This window comes from Phoca vitulina, unplaced genomic scaffold (assembly GCF_004348235.1).
Source record: "Phoca vitulina isolate PV1807 unplaced genomic scaffold, GSC_HSeal_1.0 scaffold68, whole genome shotgun sequence".
Taxonomy (NCBI): Eukaryota; Metazoa; Chordata; class Mammalia; order Carnivora; family Phocidae; genus Phoca; species Phoca vitulina.
This window is the reverse complement of record NW_022589771.1, coordinates 6,814,682-6,836,601: the sequence shown is the minus strand read 5'-3', so window position 1 is coordinate 6,836,601 and position 21,920 is coordinate 6,814,682. Positions and strand designations below refer to the sequence as shown.

Sequence of the window (21,920 nt, the reverse complement as noted above, 5' to 3'; positions counted from 1 at the left end):
AGGCCCCCAGCTCGAGCTGTGTTACTCGCATTCGTTACCTGCCCCGACGAACCCCAGGAACGTCAGGATCAGGAGGGGCGAGCCACTTGCAAAGACACCCAAGACGCAACTGAAGAGAGGAGACAGGAGGACCGTGGCCCAGGAGAGGAAGTTCAGGAGCGTCCACGGCCGGCGGGGGGGTTTGAACTGCTGCCCCGGAAACACGCCCTTCTGGTTGTACGTCTCCTGCAAGGCGTCCTGAAAGAGGGAGAACACGCAGATTTAGATGCTCTCCTACCACGAGGGCCGAGGGCTGATGATGGAAATGACTCCACCGTCCACGTTCCCATCAATAAAGCAACTACTGTGTGTGCGACGGGTCGGGGACGGCAGGACCCTTGTGGAAGCTCGAAGAAAGCCGGGCTCATGCAGGCGCCTCCGGCCCCCGGTCGCCCCCGGCTACCTCCCGAGGGTGGGCTGGTGGGGCAGCGGCCTTGACTGGCTGGGGGCCCAGCGGCCCGGGCGCCAGTCCCACCATCGTTTGCACCTGCTACATTGCCCATGAAAAGCGACCTCGGCTCTCCTTCCTCTGTCTCCGGAGGCTAAGGAGCAGGTGAGCGCAGGGAGACGAGCTGCCAGAGCATGTCGCTGGTGGAAGAGGTGCACACGCATGCACGCCCCCTCGGCACACCTCTCTGCAGCCACGGCAGCCGTGCCTGGGGCCGGGCCGCCTCCTGTCACCGCATCCCCTCCTGTGGGCACCCCTTGCTTCCCGGGGGCCTCTCTGGGAGCCCCTCACCCCAGCCCACTGCCTCGACATGCCGCTGGCTTGGCCCCACGTCTACACCCGGGAGTGGTGGCAGGATCCTGCTCGCAGGTGTTGGGAGGGTCGGGGAGGTGAGCTCAGTTCGCCCACCGTCCTGAGGACCCACCACATGCATTCGGGGTCCACGGCTTCTTCCAGACGGCAGCTCCATACTTTTCTGAACTGGGACCCAGTCCAGGAGGCGTAGCTGGTACGCACACATGCGTGTGGTGCGTGTCTGCCACGCGTGTCAGGGAAGCAGCGCTCACCCGCGGCACACGGGGACACTCAGACTCATTCCCGGAGAGGAAATGCTGGGCCCGGCCGGCGGAGGCCATCCCATGGGGCTGGCTCTCAGAGCTCATGTCCTCGCCTCCTCCCGACTCCGCGCCTGACCCACCTCCTCCTTCCCCTCGCCAGCCTCTGCTGGAACGGCAGAGAGGGTCTCAGCACCACCGCCTGCAGACCCCCCAACCGCATCCACCTGTGTCCCCTCCCTGAAGCCTGGCAGGCACTCGGTCACTGTGGCCCAGACACGAGTGGCCAGGAAGGAAGAGCACTGGACTCAGGACTCTGTCCCATTTCCCTCACCGCCCCACTGCCCGCCGTTCCGATCATGCAGCGAGCGTGCGGCAGGAGTGAGGGCAAGAGGCCGGGAGGCCCGGGACGCCCCCCTGCCAGCACCCGCCGGTCAGCTCCCACATCTGCGGAACGGGAAAACCGCATGGCACGAGCTCTGTGGTCCGGCTCCAGGTTACGACTGGAGCTAACTGGTAAATAACCAAAGGCGGGAGCCATCAATGCCTCTCGGAAGCTGTCTGTTGCATCAGGATCAAAGCGCTGAGGCTGGTCACTGCAGGGTCTGCATCTTGCCTGGCAGGGGCCATCCGGACCCTCTACTCACAAGGGGCATCTCACGCTCAGCTGCGGGACGCAACCTGGGCGGTCTCTTTGAAGCACAGCTCAGAACAATTCCGCGAAGTGCAGAGAGGCTCCGCCCACAGGTTACAGCGTGAGTGTCTCGGGGACACGCTCTGCAGAGGGGGACGCAGCCTAACTGCTCACAGACAGGAAGAGGAGGGACTTGCACGGCCGTCTCCCTGTCTCCCTGTGGGGGAGGAGTGAGGCAGGGGCGCCTGGCTGGCTCAGCCGGCAAAGCGTGTGGTCAGGGTCTTGAGCGCGAGCCCCATGCTGGGGGTAGAGTTTACTTAAATTAAAAACAGGGGCGCCTGGGGGGCTCAGTCGGTTAAGCGTCCGACTCTTGGTTTCAGCTCAGGTCCTGATCTCAGGGTCGTGGGACAGAGCCCGGCGTTGGGCTCCGTGCTGGGTGTGGGGCCTGCTGGGGATTCTCTCGCCCTCTGCCCCTCCCCCTCCCTTCTCTAAAAAAAGGGCAATAGAAAAAAGACCTTCTTAAAAAAATAAAAGGAGTGAATTAAATCTATTACGTCAATGCTGACAGGTACAAACACCATGGTGACTGACAGAAGAAAAAACAGAACACCTCACATATAGTATGGCACCCTTGATGTAAATTAATTGTAAGTGACACAAAAAACAACTGAAAATGTTATTATATATTTTCAGTAGTATAGAAAAACATGGCAAATAATAGAAAAACACCCCCCAAAAGTCGTATATGTCAAACCCTGCCACTTGCTGCATCTGTGTTAGATGATTCTAGAAAGTGAACCTTAGGGACAGAGATGAGGCCCCTACTCTGTCACCTCCAGAGGCTGCTGTGTCCTGGCTGGGCCCCTCTGTCACCCCCCCCGACACTGTTCACACCTGCACTGAACAGGCGTGTGCGCGTGATCACAGTCCATGCACGGCCCGTACGCCACGCCGCCTTCTGCACGGAGCATGTGCGTGCTTGCACATTATGTATTTGCACATTATGTCCCCAAGATCTGGTTCTGCTGATGATATGCAGTTTGTTCATTGCGATTGAATTATCGCAAATGAACACACACAATGTCCTATTTCCCAACAATGCACTGTTACATTACTTTTCCTCTTGTGTTGAACAATACTGTTGCTCACAAATGTCTATTGTAAGATTTTAAACTCTCACATGTTGCCCTGGATTCCAAGATGGATTCTTCTTTGCAACCTAGTGTGTTCAAGATCCATCTGCCTTTCTATCTACTTGATCACACATGCTGCATTTCTTCTTCACGTAGGCTTTATTTTTCTTCCAGAGAGAGTTATATTCTTGGAAATCATACATTTTACCTAAGTTTTCAAATGTATGAGCATAAAGTTAGGACGCTACTCTCATATTATTCTCCTCTGCCCCTTGGTTGGCTTACCTTTTCATTCCTATCAATGCTATCACTCTTCTAACGGGTCACTCTTGCCCGTGGCTTTCTATTTTATTAGTTTTTTTTCTTTTTAAAAGCATTTGGTACAGTTGATTCACTCTTTTGTAGCTTTGCTTTCTGTTAAAATGATTTATGCTATTTTTATTATTTTATTTGTTCTATTCTCTCTAGGCTTACTCTATTTTTAATATGTCTGTGCACGTATAATGTATGTGTATGTCAGTGTGTGTGTGTGTGTGAGATTATTACGAGGATAAAACATGTATAAGACATTTAGAAGAGATCCTGACACATAGTAAGATGTGTCTAATGTCAACTTCACGATCATGCCCTCGAAGGAAGTATGTCTTTTCTCTCCGGTTACTCTAAGATCTTCTCATTGTCTTTCGTGTTCTGCAATTTCATCGATAAGTGGAGGGTGGGGGGGTGGTTGGATTTCTCTTTATTTACCCTGTTCCAGACTTGTGTTTCTTGAACCTGATGAATTCCAGAAGCTCTACAGTTGTCGTCTGTGACAGCTGCTCTTCACCACTCTTGTCTCTTTCTGGACCTGCCCGTAGTTACATATTGGACCTCCGGGTCTACCCTCTGTGTCTTCTCAACTTCCTTTTATAAAAGTTTGCACTTCCTCTGTGCTACATTCTGAGCAATTTCTTCTCAATCTTCCAGTTTACTCTCTCTTCAGCTGTATCAAATCTGCCATTTAATCTATTAATTAAAATTTTACTGTCAATGCCTAGATTTTTGCTGCCTATAAATTCTACTTGGTTTTTCTCAAATCTGTCTTTTTTCTGTCGGTATTGCTCTTTTGTTTTCAGTTCCTTCTGCTCAACCACTTCAAACATACTGATTTTAGTCTCTGTTGATCCACTGGCTGAAGTTGGAGAGTTTACCTCTTCTGTTCTGTGTCTCTGCGCCCTGTGCTCGTGGTCTGGTTACATGCTCATCTCCAGCAGGATTTTACCTGTGTTCCTCCAGGCCTACACATGCTTCTCTCAGGAACTCTGGAATGGTTTGCCTGGAACCACTTGTTGGGTTGATATTTTGGCTTTGTTCTCCCTGAACTATATTGCTAGGATAAATTCAAACCCCAAGCCCCTCTGAGGGCTGACCTGTGATTATGAATTATCAGGGAGACCTTGTTGAGACCAAGAGGAGAAAGGTGAGCGTCAAAGTCATTTCCCTGTGCCGGCACGTATGTTTCTTTCAGTTCACCGTGCGAGGTGAGTTCCGGCCTGGAATGAGGTCAAACCCCTCTCTTCTGTTTCCAGGTAGGCATTAAAACTCAGGACTCCAGGGTAAGGGGACCAGCAAACGCCACTTGGAGGAGTGTGGCGTTCCTGGTTCACAGGCTCATGACCTGCTTTTCAGCTCCAAGTTCTTCTCTGACCCTTATTTCCTTAAAAGCTCCCCAGTGCCTTTAAAAGGATATTTGTTGTATGTGGAAAGGATCCCGTCATTCTCTACGCCCCCCGCAATGCTGAAGATGAAGATACTGTGTCCTGTATGTTTGTGTATCTAAAACACGCTGGTGGCACATTTCAGGGGAATGGAGAAGGAATGGTGTGCTTGGCCCACGGATCTCTTCACGTCACCTAGACTGCCTCTTCTATAAATCACCCCCCCCCACACACACACACACACACGATACGTGTAGGCTGTGGATCTATCAGTTTTTACATGAAAAGATGAACCAAATGTGGCAAAATGTGATCAGCCACGGCTGTGTAAGGACCATGCCATCCTTTACACTTTCCTCTAGTGTGTTGATTTCTCACAAGTTAAGAAAGACACTGGAAAGAAGGTAGAAAGAGTTTGAGAGCCGCACGGTCCTCCCGTCTCTGCAATCCGCACGCGTGCCCCGCCTGCCCCGTGCGCCGCCCCTCGGAAACCTCTTCCCGAGACCCCGGGGGAGGGGACAGCCGTGTGCCTTACCTTCTCCTGGTACAGTTTATGAAGCCACTGAGCCGCTTCCTTCTCATCCAGTGGGATCTCTTCCAGAGGAAATCTCCTGTTTGGGTAAGAAGATTGAAAGCACAGTGGCTTACCCGTGGGATGGCATCAAACAGGGGAGCAGTCGCTGCGTGGTGGGGGGGACTCGCTGGCCCCACCTTTTCTGGTCGGGCCTCACTCTCACGTTCTAAAACCACACACACATCCAAGGCATTCAGCCGGAGCGCAGAGCAGCCGGCACCTGGCCCGCGGGGCGGCGGGGGCCACGGAGGGAGGGCAGGGAGGTGTGTTCTTCCCCAAGGCACAGCCAACACTTTTCACGGGGAGGGGGGGCTCACGGGCAGTTTAATGGAACAGACCACGCCCCCGTTTCCACTGAGAAGGGTGTGCACTTGTGAGCTCCAGCAGGAGTTTTGGTCTTTCCTAATAGTCCATTCTTCACAAATAATCAAAACTGAGAGCGTCTTCCATTAGGCAAAGAGGATTATGTAGTTCACAAAGGAAATCTACTTGCTCCAAATATGAAAAGCAATAGAGATTCAGAACTTTAATCTTAACTCACAAATAGCTGACTTCGGTGACACTTACTTATGACCCTAATCACCAGCGGGATCACCCCCCCAGGAGCGCAGGTGTCTTGGGGGGAGACAAGCAGGGCAAGAGGGCGCCCCACGGCAGCCGCAGTACCCGAGGCCGCCAGCAGGGGACGCTGGGGACACGCCGGAGCAGGAATGACCAGGGCGGTGGTCTTCCCGCCGGGCTGCCCACCGGGCGGGCCAGAGTGAGAGCAGCCTGCCAAAATCTCCGTGTTTGAAGTTATCCTAACCCTACTGTTTCCAAAAGTGGAGAGCTTTGCTTTATGTGGGTTCTAACCTGTCGATCTTCACCGTATTTGAAATGAAAACGGACACATGAGAACGAGGACATGGACACAGGAGCGAGGCCGGTGCCACATGCACGCAGCCTCTGGGAACCACTCTACACTCCCGGGGAGTGAAGGAGACGTAGAACCCCTCGTAAACAAAGATGCTCTAACTCTGCGGACCCCGAAAGCTCTTGGGAACCGGTGCACCCCAGCTAAGGAGACAAAGCTCAGGAGGGGTGTCCACTGAGGGATGGCCGCCTCCTCCCCTGGTTTGTATCTACATCCTGCGGTGGATCACCACACCCAGGTCCTCGTGTAGGTCTGCTGTATGCAGTATGAAAAGTATAAAATAAGAATTTAAAAGGATGATAAAAAATAAATAAAAATATGAGCACCTATCTCCCGGAGAGGACTCAAGCCCCTTTAAGGATGCTGGCCCCAAGTGCCAGATGAACGCAGGGAGCCTCAGGCCGCCACCACCGAATGCCCCTGGCCTTGGCCCCAGCGCAACTGCACCGGGAGGGGAACAGGAAAAGGACTCAAAAGAGGAAAGCTCCATCGGCCGACGAGAGCTTTGTCTTGTTTGATTATAAGCATGTTTTGGACTCACTGGAATATTGCTTTCCTTCAAAATACCCAAAAGGTAAGTATCACAAAATAGCACATTGAAGCTTTTAGACGTTCTAAGAACTTGTCTGTTAAAATAAGATTAGGTGAAATATAATCCCAGGCTTTCTGCAACAAAGGGGACAATGAACAGAGTAAGGCACAGGTCTTCTCCTGCAGGGGTGACTGTCCACTAGGGGGAGCAGTGCAACCCAGTGCTCTGGAGCCGGACCAGGAGGGCTCGCCCAGCTCTGCCACCTCCCGGCTGGGACCTGGGGCGGTTGAGACCAAGCCCCGGGCCACCCCGACCACCCAGGGGCCAGCGAGGGTGAGGACAGGCCCCAAGCCCACCACTGCTGTCACTGCCCTGGGCCACAGCACATGTTCTGGTCAGAGCCATAGCCAGGGCTGGAGGCCACCAGGACCCCCAGGGCCCCAGATACGCCACCCGGTCCCCGCTGGTTCCAGAGGTCTAAGGGCAAGGACCCGGGGCTCTCTCCCCGTCCCAGGATGGAATAAGAGAACCTATACCTCCTCTGAGCCAATCCACTGCAAACCTCAGGAGGAAAAAGCCCCCTGGCTTATTCTTCACATTCACAAAGTTATTCCTGGGGGGAGGGGGGGAACCGGCTGCGGTTGCTGTTTTAGATGTGCTCGGGATTGACATGAAGTGGGCCTCCGAGAGCCCTGGGGGCCAGTCTGACCGGGGTGGACACTCATTGCTGGCTGGTGACAGGCAGGGGCGCTAACAGGGCCCGTGACTTGTGCGCACACCAGGGAAGGTCTGGCCTTCCTGCACATTTGAAGGAACCAGGAGGGGCGGGGCTGCCAAGTTCAACTGGGATGATCCAACCAAGAGGAGGACCTGGAGGGCCGGCCTACAAATATGCTTGGAGCTGGGGTCAAAGTCAAAACCCCCTTTTATGAAGACCACCAGACCCCCTGGGCTGGGACAGCTTACCCTTCTGCCTATGGGAATCCTAGTCACTGTCCAAGCTGAAGCTCAGCCCCTTTTAAAAAGCCTCTGTGTCCCTCCAGCAGGAGAGGTTGCTCCTGTCTTCAGAGCATCCAGAAGGGTCTGCCTTCACCCCACACCCACTCCTTCACCTTGTAGGACAGCGAGTGCTTCTCGGGTCTGTCTCCACATCTGCAGTTCTGGGAGCAGGCTGCCTCCACTGGGTGCCCGGGGGCCCAGTGCCAGGGGCTGGGGACACGGGGAGGGGTGCTCACCTCACACACATGTCCGCCTCGTACTTCTTCCCATAGAGGATTCCCAGCAAAGACGGGTTCTTGTTCCCACGGAAATTCAGCGTGACGTCGTAGACGGCTGCGACTGCCGGGAGCAGCAGGGGTGAGACCTGGGCGGGCGCCTGCGTCGGCACCCACGCTCACACCCACACCCGGCTCGGCCCCGCACCCCGCTGGGCCCCACACCAGCACCCGGCTCAGCCCTGCAGGCTCCTCGCCTCACACGTGGGTGACGCACGTTACTGCATTTACTGACCATTTGTGTTCAGATTTACGGTCTGGTTGCTCTCTATTTGTACTCCCTGTTCTTTGTCCCTGTCTTTGATCTTGCCTCCTTTGGGACTCATTAGATATATGTATTTTTTCCTTTTATAAGGTTTTAAGTTACACAACTTTTTCATTATTTATTCATCATTTATTCCATTAACTAGCATTTTATCACCTCTGAAACGCGAGGACCAGCTTCCACACGGTGCCTCCACCTACTGGCTCTCCCTTTCCGTCCTGCTGTCCTGCATTTTACACGTCATTCACTTATGCAGTCTTGGACAAATCACTTTCGTGTCCTGCTGCACGCAGAGCCCCGAGAGAGAGAGCGGCGGCCTCTTACCCGTCCCTCGGAGGCACTGGACCGCCGTGGTGAAGCCCCTGGTTCGGGGCAGCAGGTGGTACTTGAGGACGGGCAGCCCCTTGGAGATGGCCACCTCCATGCTGACGCGGTGCTTCTTCTCCGTGAAGCGCGTGCCCTCACAGTACAGGAGGAACTAGGGCATGGGGGGGACAGGGGTTATCCCAGGCGACGGGCTCCAACGTTCCCCCGCACCGAGCATGTGCTGCTGATCTGGAGCAATGACACAACACTCTAGTGACAAGTGAGGTGTCCTGTACAATGTGACTGGATTTAGGGCTGCAATCCACACTCCAGCCACACGGAGCCCCTCAGAGAACAGCAAACAGCATGGCACTGATTCTCAAAGAATGCCAAAGACAGCCTCCCAGAAAGAACTGGAACAGGAAGGGGTGCCCAGGCAGCAGCCTTCCCACCATGACTGGAAAATCGTTAGTCTGTTATCCATTTGCCTCAACATGAGGATTAGAAATGCAACTAAGTAGCCAGTTCTCAAAGAAATACTTCCAGGGACCAGATTAGAAACAGAAACGATGTTCAAACTGACCGATGGCCACTACTTCAGACGGCTGGCCCATCAGACTCATGGAAGGGGCTGGAAAAATAGGAGGAAGCCCCCACCCCAGGGGCGTGAGGGGTGGATGTTCTTGAGAGCAAGCTAAATCTTCTCTGAAGTACAAATTGATCCCTAGAACCACAGGGTCCCTGGGGTCTGCTGTGCAGCCTGGCTCCCTGGAAGCTACTCCCTGCAGAGAAGGCCCCCCAAGGGGCTGGGCAGGTGCTCTCAGGGCGGCTCCATCACACAGCTGAGCCGGGGATGCAGGAAGGGGGCTCATTTCCTCTCCAGGCCCCCTCAGCAGGGCTCTGGGTCTGCACTGGGGCAGGTAGAAGCAGCTGGCCTGGGAGGGGCCCCCCGGCCTGCAAGCTCAGGGGGTGAGGGCCCTGGTTCTGCTGTGAAATTGCTCCCCAGTGCGGGTTCTCGTCGGCCACAGATAATCACGTAGTCGGGGCGGCGGGGGGGGGGGGGGGGGGGGGGGGGTCAGGAGACCTAAAGGCATCCGGACTGAAGCCACAGGGCACTCACCCACATGTACTCGGGGTAGTCGGACAAGCGCTTCAGCCCCTTGATGACAGTGTCCCGGTCCTCCTCCCATTTCCGCTTGCAGAACACGATCTCCAGGAAGTACCACGTCCAGCCGATGAGGGGCACATAAAGCAGCTCCCTCTTTGCGAGGACTTTGGAACTCTGGAGGGAGGGGGCAGGCGGTGAGGGTCAAGACCCCCACAGGCGCCCCTGGGACTGGCTTGGTGCTTGGTGACTTTGCTGTCAATGAGGAGACCCTGCTGTGAGCATGGCCGCTGGTTTCCGCACGACCCCAAGGGGGCAGGCGTGCTGTCCTACAGACAAGGAAACTGAGGCACAGGCTGGTGGAGAGAGGGGTGCCCGCTCTAGCCACCAGGCCCTGGGCTGCCTGAGGGTGACCCGGGACAGCCAAGTACAGCTACTTTCACTGCAGTGCTCTGCTCGGCCTGCCTCAGGGGGCCCTTGACATTTCCCTGAGGCAGCTCAGCTGGCCAAGGAGCTCTGTGGGGACTCTGGGAAAGTACGGGTTCACGGGGGTGATGGAATAAACCTGAGCTCAAGACAAGCCCTGGGGAGCTGAGGGCGGACCTGACCTCAACTCTGGGCTCAGAGGCTCCAGGGGCTACACCGGAAGAGAAGGAAAACCCAGACCCCATGCCACTCACTCCCAGCACCTCCCCAGGGCCCCCGTGTGGCTCACCCCCAGCACCTCCCCGGGACCCTGCACTGCTCACCCCCAGCACCTCCCCGGGACCCCCATGTGGCTCACCCCCAGCACCTCCCCGGGGCCCCCGTGTGGCTCACCCCCAGCACCTCCCCAGGACCCCCATGTGGCTCACCCCCAGCACCTCCCCAGGACCCCCGTGTGGCTCACCCCCAGCACGCCAAACCGCTCACACATGGTCCACCCACAGAGGAAATCAATTTCAAAGTTGTGGTTGAGGATGACGACCACGTGCTCCTTGCCGAAGCGGCCCAGCGTGGCCTGGTCGGTGAACAGCGTGCACTCCGTGCAGGACCACCACTCCAGCAGCATGACCAGCTCTGCAGACACAGGGGAGGGGAGCGGCGTCAGCAGGCCAGGACGCTGGGCCTGGGTACGGGGACCCCGCCGCGGGAGGTGCCGGCCAAGCCCGTGCTCAGGGGGCTTCTACAGAATGTTCACCCAGGTGGGGCTTCCCGCTAGAAATGAGTTTTGATGGTTTAGGTTTCATAAATTTAATTTTCCAAAATTGTAATGACCTTTTCTAAACAAAAGCCAGGGAAAAGACAAATGGGAAGCAGAAGTGGAAGAAAAGTGTAATCTTAGATGGACGTCTTTATGTCCTATTATGATTCCCACAGGTGCTGTGATTTGAGGGACGATCACATTTTATCCACAGAATGGGGGCACAGGGGGTGGGTGCATGCACACAGCCAGCCCCAGGGCCACCGTGGTCGGCAATGTGACTATGCCCACCACGGCCAGGCGTCCTAAGAAAGGTGACCCCACAGACCAAGAAGCACGGCTTTCGCGCTCAGGATCACCATAGGACGGCCCCGTTGTTTTTGTGCTCAACACCAGCCCCTCCATCTTCTGATGGGACCGGCCCTTGGGGATGGAGGCCAGGGCTTGGAGAGCAGGCTCCACGCCTGACTGCCTGGGCCTGTTTCCCCATTTACAGAAAGGAGAAAATAGTGGCTTCCTTACAGGGCCCCTGGAGGACTCCACGGGCCACAGCTCATGACGTTAACACCCAAGAAGCAGACGACTGGGGCTGGTCCCTCCTTCCCGATGGGCATCCCCACCAGCCTGGGCCAAGGTGGGGGCTGCATAAGCTCTGCCCCCCATGTGCTGCTGATCACGCAGCCTCTGGGGTCCCTTCCTTCTCTGTAAGGTGGGAGCTGGACGGAAGGTCTGCCCCTCAGATGATACCTGGACACTCACCAGCCACAGTCCCTGCCACCCGGGGGACAACCTGAGGCAGGGTCAGCGGAAAAGGCCACCTGTCAGAGGCAAACTCGGCACCAGTGACCCTGCTAGCCCTGGCCGCTTCTAGCCCGCATTCACAAGCCTGGAGAAAGGCGCAGGCGCGGAAGACAAACGATCCGAACAGACCTTTCTCGAGTATTTACAGGCGGCCCACAAGCACACAAGATGATGCTCAGTATCACCAGCCATCAGGATGCGCCCAAACCGCAGTGAGACACCCCTTCCCGCTCCTCGGGATGGCTGTCACCGGACACCGACGGGAGAGACAGGAGCCCCGCCTGGCGCCGTGCATGTACTGGGCACTTTCTCGGTAACTGGTGTCCACACGGAGCTAGGGGACGACCCCGCGATTCCACCCCAGGGATCTGCCCAGGAGCCACGAAAACAGGTGTCCATGCAAACACCTGTGCACGGATGCTCACAGCCGCCGAACAGCAGACACCAGCCAAATGCCCACCGAGCCATGGCCGGCCTCACAACCACTGTCCTGCCGCCGCGTCACGTGACCCAGCCGCAACCTGGGCGAGCCTGGGCAACAGTGAGTCCGTCTTGAAGGACCGACCCGTAGGGGCTGTATGCGATGTCCAGAACGGGCAAACCCACAGACAGGAGGCAGCTGACTGACTGCAGGGCTGGGGGATGGGCAGCGGCTGTGAGTGCCAGGGGGTTTCTTTCTGGGGTGACCACACCAGGACCACTGGGCTGTATGGGCCGTATAAAGGGTGGATTTCGTCTCGGTAAAGCTGTTGAAAAGAAAAGGAAGGAAAGCAGAGGCCAGGAGGCCGGCAGCTTGCGCATCTGGAAGCATCCCCTGCTGATGCGGGGGGGTCCAGCCGCCCCCCCCCCCCCCCCCCAGGGAGACAGAGCCCAGAGCCGCCCTCTCCCTCTCTCTCTATGGCTCTTGTTTATCGGATGGTGGCAGCCCTGGAGGGCCTGTGCCAAGTCCCCGGGCGTGAGCTGGTTCACGAGGGACTATGGTGGAGACTGTTGCTTCTAAAGAGACTTGCTGGGGAATGGGGGAGTGTTTTCTCCATTATCCTAGTAAGAACGCTTGAGACGCGCCCTCCGAACACACCTCCAGTGCGCAATCCGGCACCGTTACCACGGGGCACAGGGCTGGACGGCGCACCACATCACCCACCCTAGGCCCCTCCAGGGTGCGGCCGATTTCAGGTCCCTTTTGGAAGCGGGATGGGGCAGTACGTGTCCTTCTGGGACCGGCTCACCTCACTTCACGCGATGTCCTGAGGTTTCATCCATGTTGTCCCCTGTGGCAGGAGTCCCTGTGTAAAGGCTGAATAATTTCCCACTGCATGTAGGACCGCGTTTTCTCTATCCGTTCATCCATCGCTGGACACGTGTTCAGACTGTGGGCTCGTGGGAACGACGCTGCCGCGGACACGGGCAAGTTCTTTCTTATCCTTTGTTCAAGAGGAGCCAATACGGCCTCAGCCTCCTGACTCAGAGCCGCCAAGGGCGGGAGTGCAGCGCGCTGCTGAGCCGCAGGCTGGCTCGGGGGGCCCCCTCCCCAGCTGTGTGGCCCCACCTGCGAGAGGGACGGCACAGCCCCCTCCCCGTAGGTGCTCCGGAGCAGGGCCGCCTCGCGGTCAACGTCCATGAACGCTGGCTCTCCCAGCCATCCCTGTGTTCCAGAGGTGCCCAGAGACCACAGACGGAGGGCCGGATGGACAGGCACCCCAAATCCCCCACAGACGTTCTGTGAGGACGAGCCACGGCCCGTCCCGGAGAGCGGCTCTGTCGGAGCGTCACCAGGCTGCTCCTCCCTGCCCGCCAGTCGGCAGCCCAGGGGACAGCGGGCAGGGGTGCCTGCCCATCTCATCTGGAGACCAGCAGCCTCTCTGTCCGTGGAGCGTGGAGCCGCCAGGCGGCTGCCAGCCCGCCGTCCATGCCTGCGACCCCGGCCCCGCGGGGGAGCACTCTGAAGGAGTCTTGCTGGTGGGCTCCTGGGCCCAGCCCTCATTTTTCGGTGTGATTTCCTTCATTCAGAACGAGCAAGCTCTCTCTTTCAGCCACTCACTGCGCATCGCCGTTCTCAAACTCCCTGCATTGACTCGATCTGGATAGAGCGGCTGCGAGGGAGGCATTTTCTCTTTTCCAGCCGGGAAGGTTTGGCGTGGCCAGGTCAGCGGGAGCCAGGGCCCGGACAAGGGTCACACTGGGAACGCGCTCAGGGCGGCTAGCGGGAGGGCGCCGGGCATCACAGGGTGAGAGCAGGGTTCGCGTCCAGCCAGACACTGGACAGTGGCTCAGGGTCATTAGAACAATGATGTGACTGCAGCCCTCCCCGCGTGCCCCTGCAATCTGGGGGAGCCTTCCACTCAGTCCAATTCGGAGGGGGACACCTGTGGAACACCCCCGCTTCAGCGGGTCCCTTGGGGGCTCCCACAGCCTCGCGCTCAGCAACAGAAGGGGCGCCGGCGTCTGGGATGCTCCCCGCACGAGGGGCTCACTCCAGTCTGCTTCCCGCCGGGAGACAGGTTTTGTTCTCAGGCTTTCCTCCACTTCGTTGTCTTTGTTACAAAAATGCACTTGTCTTTGCTTTTTTAACCCATCTTCTTCTAAGAGTTCTCAAGTTAGTCTGATGTCTGTTGCCCACCCCACCTTTTGTCAGCAAAGTCTGACATCAGAGGCCGCTGTCCTCCTGGCAAATACCAGAAGGAGAAGTGAGCCCAGTGGGACTGGAACTCTCCCCCAACGTCCCCTCCCTCCCCCACCCCCCGCACACAGCCCCCCCCCCCCCCCCCCCCCACTTCCGCCCTGCGTGGTTCTGGTTCAGCCTCACAAACCGGGCATGGTCATTACTTAACAGGATCGCTTAGATGTACCCACTCACCAATTTCTCTGACTGCCCTCTTTCCAGCACCTCAGACCCTGCTGTATGATAGCTTTTGTTCTTCCTAAAGAACTTCTCCGACGGGAATGTCACATGTGTATCGTGGGCCGCAAGTGCCGCCGCTCTTGGCTGGCATCAGACTGTTCTAGGTCACCCTCGTTTGAACAACCGCCGTCGGTCGGTCTGTCCATTCCTGCCGGCACTCGGGCTTTCCCGTCTGGGTATTTCTGCACCTGCTCTTTGTCTCCGCTGTGTGTGACCTCCCTGGAGCGTGTCTGAGCGTGCGTGTCGGTTTATTTTCCCTGCTGGGAACACGCTGTCCTCGAGGAGTCACAGCACCACGTCTTCATCCACCCAGGAGGATCCTGTCCCAGCACCACCTGCCGCGCCCCCTCCGCAGATCCGGCCTCTCTCCCCGTCCTCCTTTCAGCCCGTGTCACCCTCTCCTCCCGGGTCTCTGCCGCACACTCGTGTCACTGTGCCTGGCCTCCCGTGAGCTGGGTCCAACGTGACGTCACATTCACCAGCACCAGCTGACAGTTCACTCTAACAATACTCTGCAATTACAATTTTCATTTATGCGCGTTCTATCTGATTCTTTTGTCACCGTTTGCTAGTGTTTTGTCTAAATCTGCCGGATGTTTCTTGTCCTCCGACTATGAGTTCATATTTGCTTTGTCTTGATCTGTGAGATTCTTTGAGCCTAAAGTGGGAGGTATTTCCTCCAGACAAGCTGACCCCAAGGGGCACTGCTAACCTGCTCCACCCCAGCCACAGCTCCGGGTCCAGTTAAATCCGGTCCCCCCCCCACAGCTGGTCCATCTGGGGCCCCCGGAAGGCAAGCTCGAGGTTCGGTGCCAGCCCCCCGCTCTCTGCTGAGGGGATGGGGCAGCGCTGAGAGGTTCCCTTTACGTACTGTGCCCCCAGCCACGCGCTAACAAGCCGGCCTCATCCAGGCCTGAGCTGTTTGGGAGTGTTTTAACCCTACAATCCTGCTGCAGGTAGAGTCACAATTTAGTTTTTATTAATTAGTATTTGCCCCTTTGGTGTGTATTCCTCTCACCCAATTATACTCACGAGCAGCTCATTGTATGTTTCACACGACAGGACTTTTAATTCTCCCTCCCCCACCCCCACAAAAATCTTTTATCTGAAAGAGAAACCAAACCCTGGGAACTGGAGCTGTTAAGCGTGTAAGGCAAGCTAAAGCTATGGGCCAGCTCGCCGGTCTCGGCCGAGGCCGCGGGAAGTCACGGGCCTCCGAGCCTCCTTGGAGGTCTTCCCGCCTCTGCTCCCGAGCTGGGAGGCTAACGGAGACTCATCGTTTCCCAGAGGATATAAAATGGGTATTGTTTTCTCTTTACTATAAAAGAAACATGGTCGGGGCGCCTGGGTGGCTCAGTCGTTAAGCGTCTGCCTTCGGCTCAGGTCATGGTCCCAGGGTCCTGGGATCGAGCCCCGCATCGGGCTCCCTGCTCCGCAGGAAGCCTGCTTCTCCCTCTCCCACTCCCCCTGCTTGTGTTCCCTCTCTCACTGTGTCTCTCTGTCAAATAAATAAATAAAATCTTTAAAAAAAATAAAAAATAAAAGAAACATGGTCTTAAGCTAAAAAACGTAAACAGCACAAAGTCAGACATATACATAAATAAATGTAAATAGTAAAAAGGAAAAGGAAAAAAATAAAAACCAAACAAGCAGTAAATAAGTAAAACCTAACAATGCACAAAGCGGAAGCCCCTCGTTCCTCCAGTCCCTGGGTATTCAGTTTCCTGGCGACCCGGGGGACCCTCCAGGCACGACCAGCATGCACACGTGCACACCCAGCACACGCCGTCCTCAGAGAAACAGCAGTGTGCCCTGTACCTCGGTGTGCGCCTTCCCCTTTCGCTTAGAAATGTATTTTGCGGACGGCTCTGCGTCAGTAGGGAGACGCCCTCGCTGGTCAGGGCTGCGGGGGTCCGCGGCGCACTCACCATACTCGCGCCCCGCGAAGGGGGCACTACGGCGGCTGCCGGTTTGTGCTGATGTCCAAGTGGTAAAAGGAGAAGGTCTGCACCGACGGCGCTTCTGCACGGAGCGCTCAGGCACGTTCGTATCTTGTGGGACAACGGTCCAGCCCCGGCAACTGTGGGCTTTGCTGTGGGGCGTCGGCGTCTCCGTCACCCGGCAGGTGGGGACTGATTTTACACGCACACGCACATGCAGGTGCACGTCGGCCACAGACACACACGTCTACACGCATACGTGAGATCAAAGCGGGCAAGGGTCCTTGTCCTTGACAGACAGGTGCTCGCACGCACCAGAGAGCGGACAGGCCACCCGCGGTTGGCTCGCGGCGCCCCGCTGCCCGGCTGGCAAACCGAGTTCATGTCTGTCCTCAAATATCCAAGACCATGTTAACCATACAAAACTGCGTCCTCGGTGGGTCCAAGCGGTCGGCTGTCGGGATGTCATTTGGCTCAACCCCGTGGAGAGGCTGAGCATCCTCTGCGCGTCTGCCGGCCACCCCTGAGCAGCCCCTCCGTTCCCGCGTGGGGACCGCCAACCGGGCCCCACCTGCTGCACACGTCATCGGGAGCATTCCCCACCCCAGGGGCCCCCGCCCGGCAGGGAGTGCAGGCCGGTCTGTTCGGGGTTCGGGTTTGTCTGGCACAAAGGACGTCCTTTCCCCCCGCTGCCCAGCCCCCACCTCCCCACATGCGCGGCGCAGGCACACTCACGGCTCCACAGCGAGTAGGCGAGGCGGCAGTTGAGCCGGCGGTAAAGCTGCTTGTTCACCGGCCAGAGGACTAGTGTGCAGAGCTGGACGAAGTTGATGACCAGCCCGCTCACCACGAAGACGAACCCGATGAGCAGGTGCACCATGAACTGGGTCTTCAGGTAGGCGAGCAGGCCCATGGTCGCTACTCAGTAGCGAGCGCAAGGTCCTTCACTGAGAAGAGCCGTCCTGGAAAGGACAGGGACAGCAGTGAGGACAGGCGCCCGGGACCCCGGCGGCGGCACGCGGAGGATGACCCACGGGGCGCGCAGCGGAGCCCGCCAGCCAGCGGCTCACTCCTGCCACTCTCCGCGGCCTTTCCTTCTGGAAGGGACACAAGCCACTCATACGTCACGCACACTGCCCCCCACACACTACACACTCACACACACCACACGCACACAAGAAAGGAAGAAAAAAACCTAAACAAATGCCCCCAAATATTACTAGTGATTGATTACCTCTAGGAAAAAGCATTACAGATAGTATTTATTTTAGACGTTTTTTAGCATCGTTTAAAAGACCAAACTGCACATGAAATCTCTATAGAACAGATCCATACTATCTCAACGATTTACTTCCCACACTGGGGTGCACTTGGACGCTAACAGCCTCCGTCTGGGCTCTGGAACAGCGCGGGGACTCACCCAGGGGCCCAACCAGTCTTTCTCCCCTTTCCACGTGCATCTCTTACTTCCAACGGTGAAGCCCAAAGCTCACACTTCTTGGCTGCGCTTGTCCCGTGAGCTGCCCTGTAACCCCCCTTGTGGCAGAGAACCAAGCAGGACGCTGTGATCCAAACTCAGGGCTGCCCGTGGTCCGCAGGAGAGGGGCCCGCATGCTCTCTGGGGATGGGGCGCGGAGCTGGCTCTGAGACAGGCTCCCCCACTCTCCGGGGCAGGTCCTGCTTCACTCTACAAGCTGAGCACACCTGGGGGCACCAGGGGGCCGGCTGCCCCCCGAGACCAAACCGACTGTGCTGGGAACAGGCCGCTGTGATTTCTGAGGCTGAGTCGCAAAAGCACAACTTTTGGCCAGCCCCTGGTCCTCACGTGGTCGGCTCAAGGGGAGCCAGCTGCCGTGTCAGGAGGACATTGGCAGCGAAAGTGGGCCGTCCAGGCCCAGTCAGGCCTTCGGATGCCACAGCCCCTCCGCAGCCCCGAGCCACCAGCCGCTGTGGCTGAAGGGACAGGGAGGGCAACTAAGGGCAGTGTCTCTCAGACCAGTGCTGGGATGGCTTGTTACTAACTGGTTACTCCGCAGTTACTGTAAGTGATCCTCTGAACCTAAAGAACAGAAAACACACGGGGACAGCAAGACACTTCTTACTACATTGTTGGGGACGCTGCAAACCCTCCCCTCCAAGCAAACAGCAGCACGGACAGCTGACTTGTTCGGGGTCCAACCGTGAGAAGCAGTAGGACCAGATTCCAACGTAGGCAGTGAGATTGCGTCCACACACTTCCCACGGGCAGGGGACGCTTCTGGAAGGCAGAGTCCCAAACATGCCAGCCAGGCCAGGCCTGACGACGTACTCCTTCCGTGTACTAGAGCTAATGGCTTTGTCCGGACCCGGCACCAATGCCCATCCTCTAGCACCTAACTGCCAGGCTCTCTACCCGCACTCCTACCACCTGCCACACGGGCCAGAATAACCAGGGTCCCCAGAAGCCAGCACATAGATTGCCATATCAGCCGTGATGCTTTTAAAAGCAGATTCCCAGGTTCCATGGCCGACCTGCTGATTCCATCACCAGGGCACGAGGTACAGGTCCATCAAGGTGCAGCTCAGCACAGCTCAGATGTGCTCACTGGTGCGCAGCGTGATGGCACCTGGAAGGCCACGGCCGTGGGGGCCGTGGTCACATCAGGGCGCTTCCCTTCGTCCCTGCCCAGGCAGTGCCCAGGCCCTGGCAACGCCACCAGCCTCTGGCACTGTGGATCCGGCTTCCTTTTCTCTAGGCTCACGTGAGTAGAAACACCCGGCAGCTGCCTTGTGGCTCAGCACAACGTACACACCACCGTTCAGCCTGAAGGCACATCGACCTTCCACGGCGCGAAGGTCCCGGTCTGCCGACTCACCTGCCCATGGCGCCTGGCGACCATGCATGCTCGAGCACAAGTCTGTGCGAACGCAGGCTCTCACTCGGGAATCTATTCCAGCCCCGAGGTTATGAAGTAGCCGGTCCCTGGGCTGCCTGAGTCTCTGATGTAAAAGTCCATCCCCAGGATTCCCTGCAGAGCCGCACCCACCCTTAGACACGCGTTTCTCAGGGCCTCACCACCACCACACCCCTGTCTGCAACGCTGGCGTCCAGGGTCCAGCTGGCCCCCCTGCCCCAGACCCCGGGGCTCGGCAGGGGCCCTGATGAGGGCTGACGGATGTGGCGTGGAGCTTCGTTCCGACAGCTAGCCTTCTTTATGACTCACGTTCACGACCTGCCCTTGTCCTTCCACGGTCACCCCAGGTCGGTCCCACCCGCTGTCTGCTGGGCTCCTGGGACCCGAGGGTGAGCGTGGCCCTGGGCTCTCCTGAGGCTGGCGTGTTCTGACCTGCTGCTGGCCACCTGCCTGGGCTGTCAGTCTCTGGCTCGGACACCCCAGAAGTGGGGTCCAAATGCATGACTCCGTCACTCCCTGTGGGCCAGACTCCATACTAAGGAACGTCAGCTGCAGCGGTTCAGGGGTCCTCCCACATGCCCACCCCACGAGAGCTGCTGACCGTCTGCTTGGATGCTGCCCCGCTCGGCCCGCACGCCCCCAGCCTCTCCCCGGCCTCGATGGGCACAGCAGGAGTGCGGTGGGGGAGGCACAACTCAGGCTGCCGAGAGCACCTAAAAACGGCTTAACTCTGACCAGACAAGTGTAAGTCAGGCTCTGCACGTTTGCACACAGTCCGGCACTCCGTCAAGTTTTACTTTTTAAATAGAACTCTATTCTTGCAAATGCAGCCCATGGGGTCTGACGCTCGCGGCGCCCGCCGGCCACCACCACCACCGTCCGTGTTTAAAACACACAGCACTGAGCTCTTCCGTAAAGTCAGGAAATGCATTTCATTGCACTTCCTCTTGAGGTTCTCTGCAGGACCTTATTGTAATGTAGCAGATGATGCTTCAGGGTCTAAGATTCTCCAACAGAAATCCGTACAAACACCCAAGCTTGCGTTTCTGCTGCAGGGCCACAAGCTAAGCAGCTCCCCCTGCAAGCGAAGTACTTGGTGACGCTCCATCCTGATCATCTCCATCTGCGCGTCATCTCTGCTTATGACCGACCGTGCTCGGGACATCGGGAACTCTGGGTGACGCCCCAGGATTAGGACCCGCAGCGCTGGGGCATGCTCATCCGAGCTCCTACAGACGATGCTACACGGTGCCCACGCGGGTTTCACTCGTATCCGTTTCCCGACAGCATACCACACTTCCGTAGGTCAGAGTCCCCTGAGCCCAATCCGGGGTGTCACGGTATCACACGGTGATCTTCGTTTGCAGGTTCCTAATGACTATGAAGTGATAATAAATCCCATAAGGTGGGTTCTTGGAGTCTAGACCTCCATGTTACAGATGAAGAAACTGAGGCCCAGCGGCTTCAAGACCTGCCGCTCAGGACAGGGAAGCCAGAGCCCCGCCCTTGGCCACAACGCTGCTCCCCGACGTGAGCGCCCGATACATGGAGAGGAGAAGGCCCAGCATGCAGCCCTTCACCCTGCCTAAAGGACACCGGGATGAGCCCCCTGCGCCCGGGCCCCCGAAGACGCCAACTGCTTACGAGGAGCCTGGAGGCAGGACAGCCAGCCTGTCCCCCTCCCGCGGCACCTTCACACTAATGCTCATGCCGTCGCCGAGGCAGCAAGGAAGCCTGGCCTGTCTCTAAGTCCCTTCACTAGATAATAGGTCTAGGTTGTTCCAGAAGCCTGCGTCTGCACAACTTGATCCTGACGGTGAGGTGGCTGCCTCCTGAGTTGCACCCCTAGGCGAGCTGCAGGGGGCAGGGGACGAGCTGCACGCTCAGGCTCCTCAAAGTGGGGGTACAGTGTGGAGCCAGCCCCCCAGGCTAGAAGGCCCAGAACTGACTGCTGGCCAATCGACAGGGGCAGAGGGCCAGGCGGCATGGCGAGGCTGAGCTGAAGTTGTTCACAGAGCAGCAAGGCGGCCTCACGTGGGAGCTTCGGCGCCACCGAGCTGTCTGTGGCTCAGGGCCACGAGGGGAAGTGAAGAAGCACCGTGGCGCAGCTCAGCACCGTCATGAGCGGGGCCTGACCACTCTCAGACCCCACAGGGGCACCTCTCGTTATGGCTGAACGGAGTCCCCCAAAAGCTATGGCAGGGTCCTAACCGCCAGCACCTGAGAATGTGGCTGTATGTGGAGACCAGGTCCTTAAAGAGGTGATGGCATTAGATGAGGTCATCGGGGTGGGCCGTAACGCAATCCGCCCGTGTCCCCAGGAGAGAGGTTAGGACACAGCCTCCCTCAGAGGCAGGCCATGTGAAGACACAGGCGGACACGTCATCTGCAAACAGGTTCTTCCCCCACAGCCCTCCACAGGAGCCAAACCTGCCAAGCCCTTGATCTCCGACGTCAGCCTCCAGGCTGTGGGAATAAATGTCCGCCTGGCCCGTGGCGCTATGACCCGGCTGCCCCAGCGCAGCGATCCACCTCTTACAAATATTCAGGCCTTGTTCCCAGTCCCGTAATTCAAGAAGCGTGCAGGCCCACTCCCATGTCCTGCTGTAAGCTTGGCGCTGCCGCCCAGGGCCTGCCCCAGGGCCTGCCGGTGAACTGCTGCTGGGCCTTCCCGAGCTCAAGGGCAGACCCGTCACCAGATGCCCGCAGACCCTCTCTCCCCAGCA

At 57.6% G+C, this 21,920-nt stretch overlaps 1 protein-coding gene across 3 annotated transcripts in view; it reads right to left on the bottom strand.

Annotated features, from left to right (window-relative positions):
- AGPAT3 (1-acylglycerol-3-phosphate O-acyltransferase 3) overlaps nt 1–21,920 on the bottom strand; it is a 147,224-nt gene that overhangs the window by 2,089 nt on the left and 123,215 nt on the right. For all 3 annotated transcript variants that reach the window (XM_032392492.1, XM_032392489.1, XM_032392490.1), the window contains exons 2-8: nt 17,036–17,262; nt 10,364–10,533; nt 9,490–9,651; nt 8,388–8,541; nt 7,760–7,862; nt 5,041–5,116; nt 39–237 (exon numbers count right to left, since the gene is read on the bottom strand). In XM_032392492.1, coding sequence (XP_032248383.1) covers nt 39–237; nt 5,041–5,116; nt 7,760–7,862; nt 8,388–8,541; nt 9,490–9,651; nt 10,364–10,533; nt 17,036–17,213 — 1,042 coding nt within the window. In that variant the 5' untranslated portion in view covers nt 17,214–17,262. The remainder of the gene's footprint in view (nt 1–38; nt 238–5,040; nt 5,117–7,759; nt 7,863–8,387; nt 8,542–9,489; nt 9,652–10,363; nt 10,534–17,035; nt 17,263–21,920) is intronic.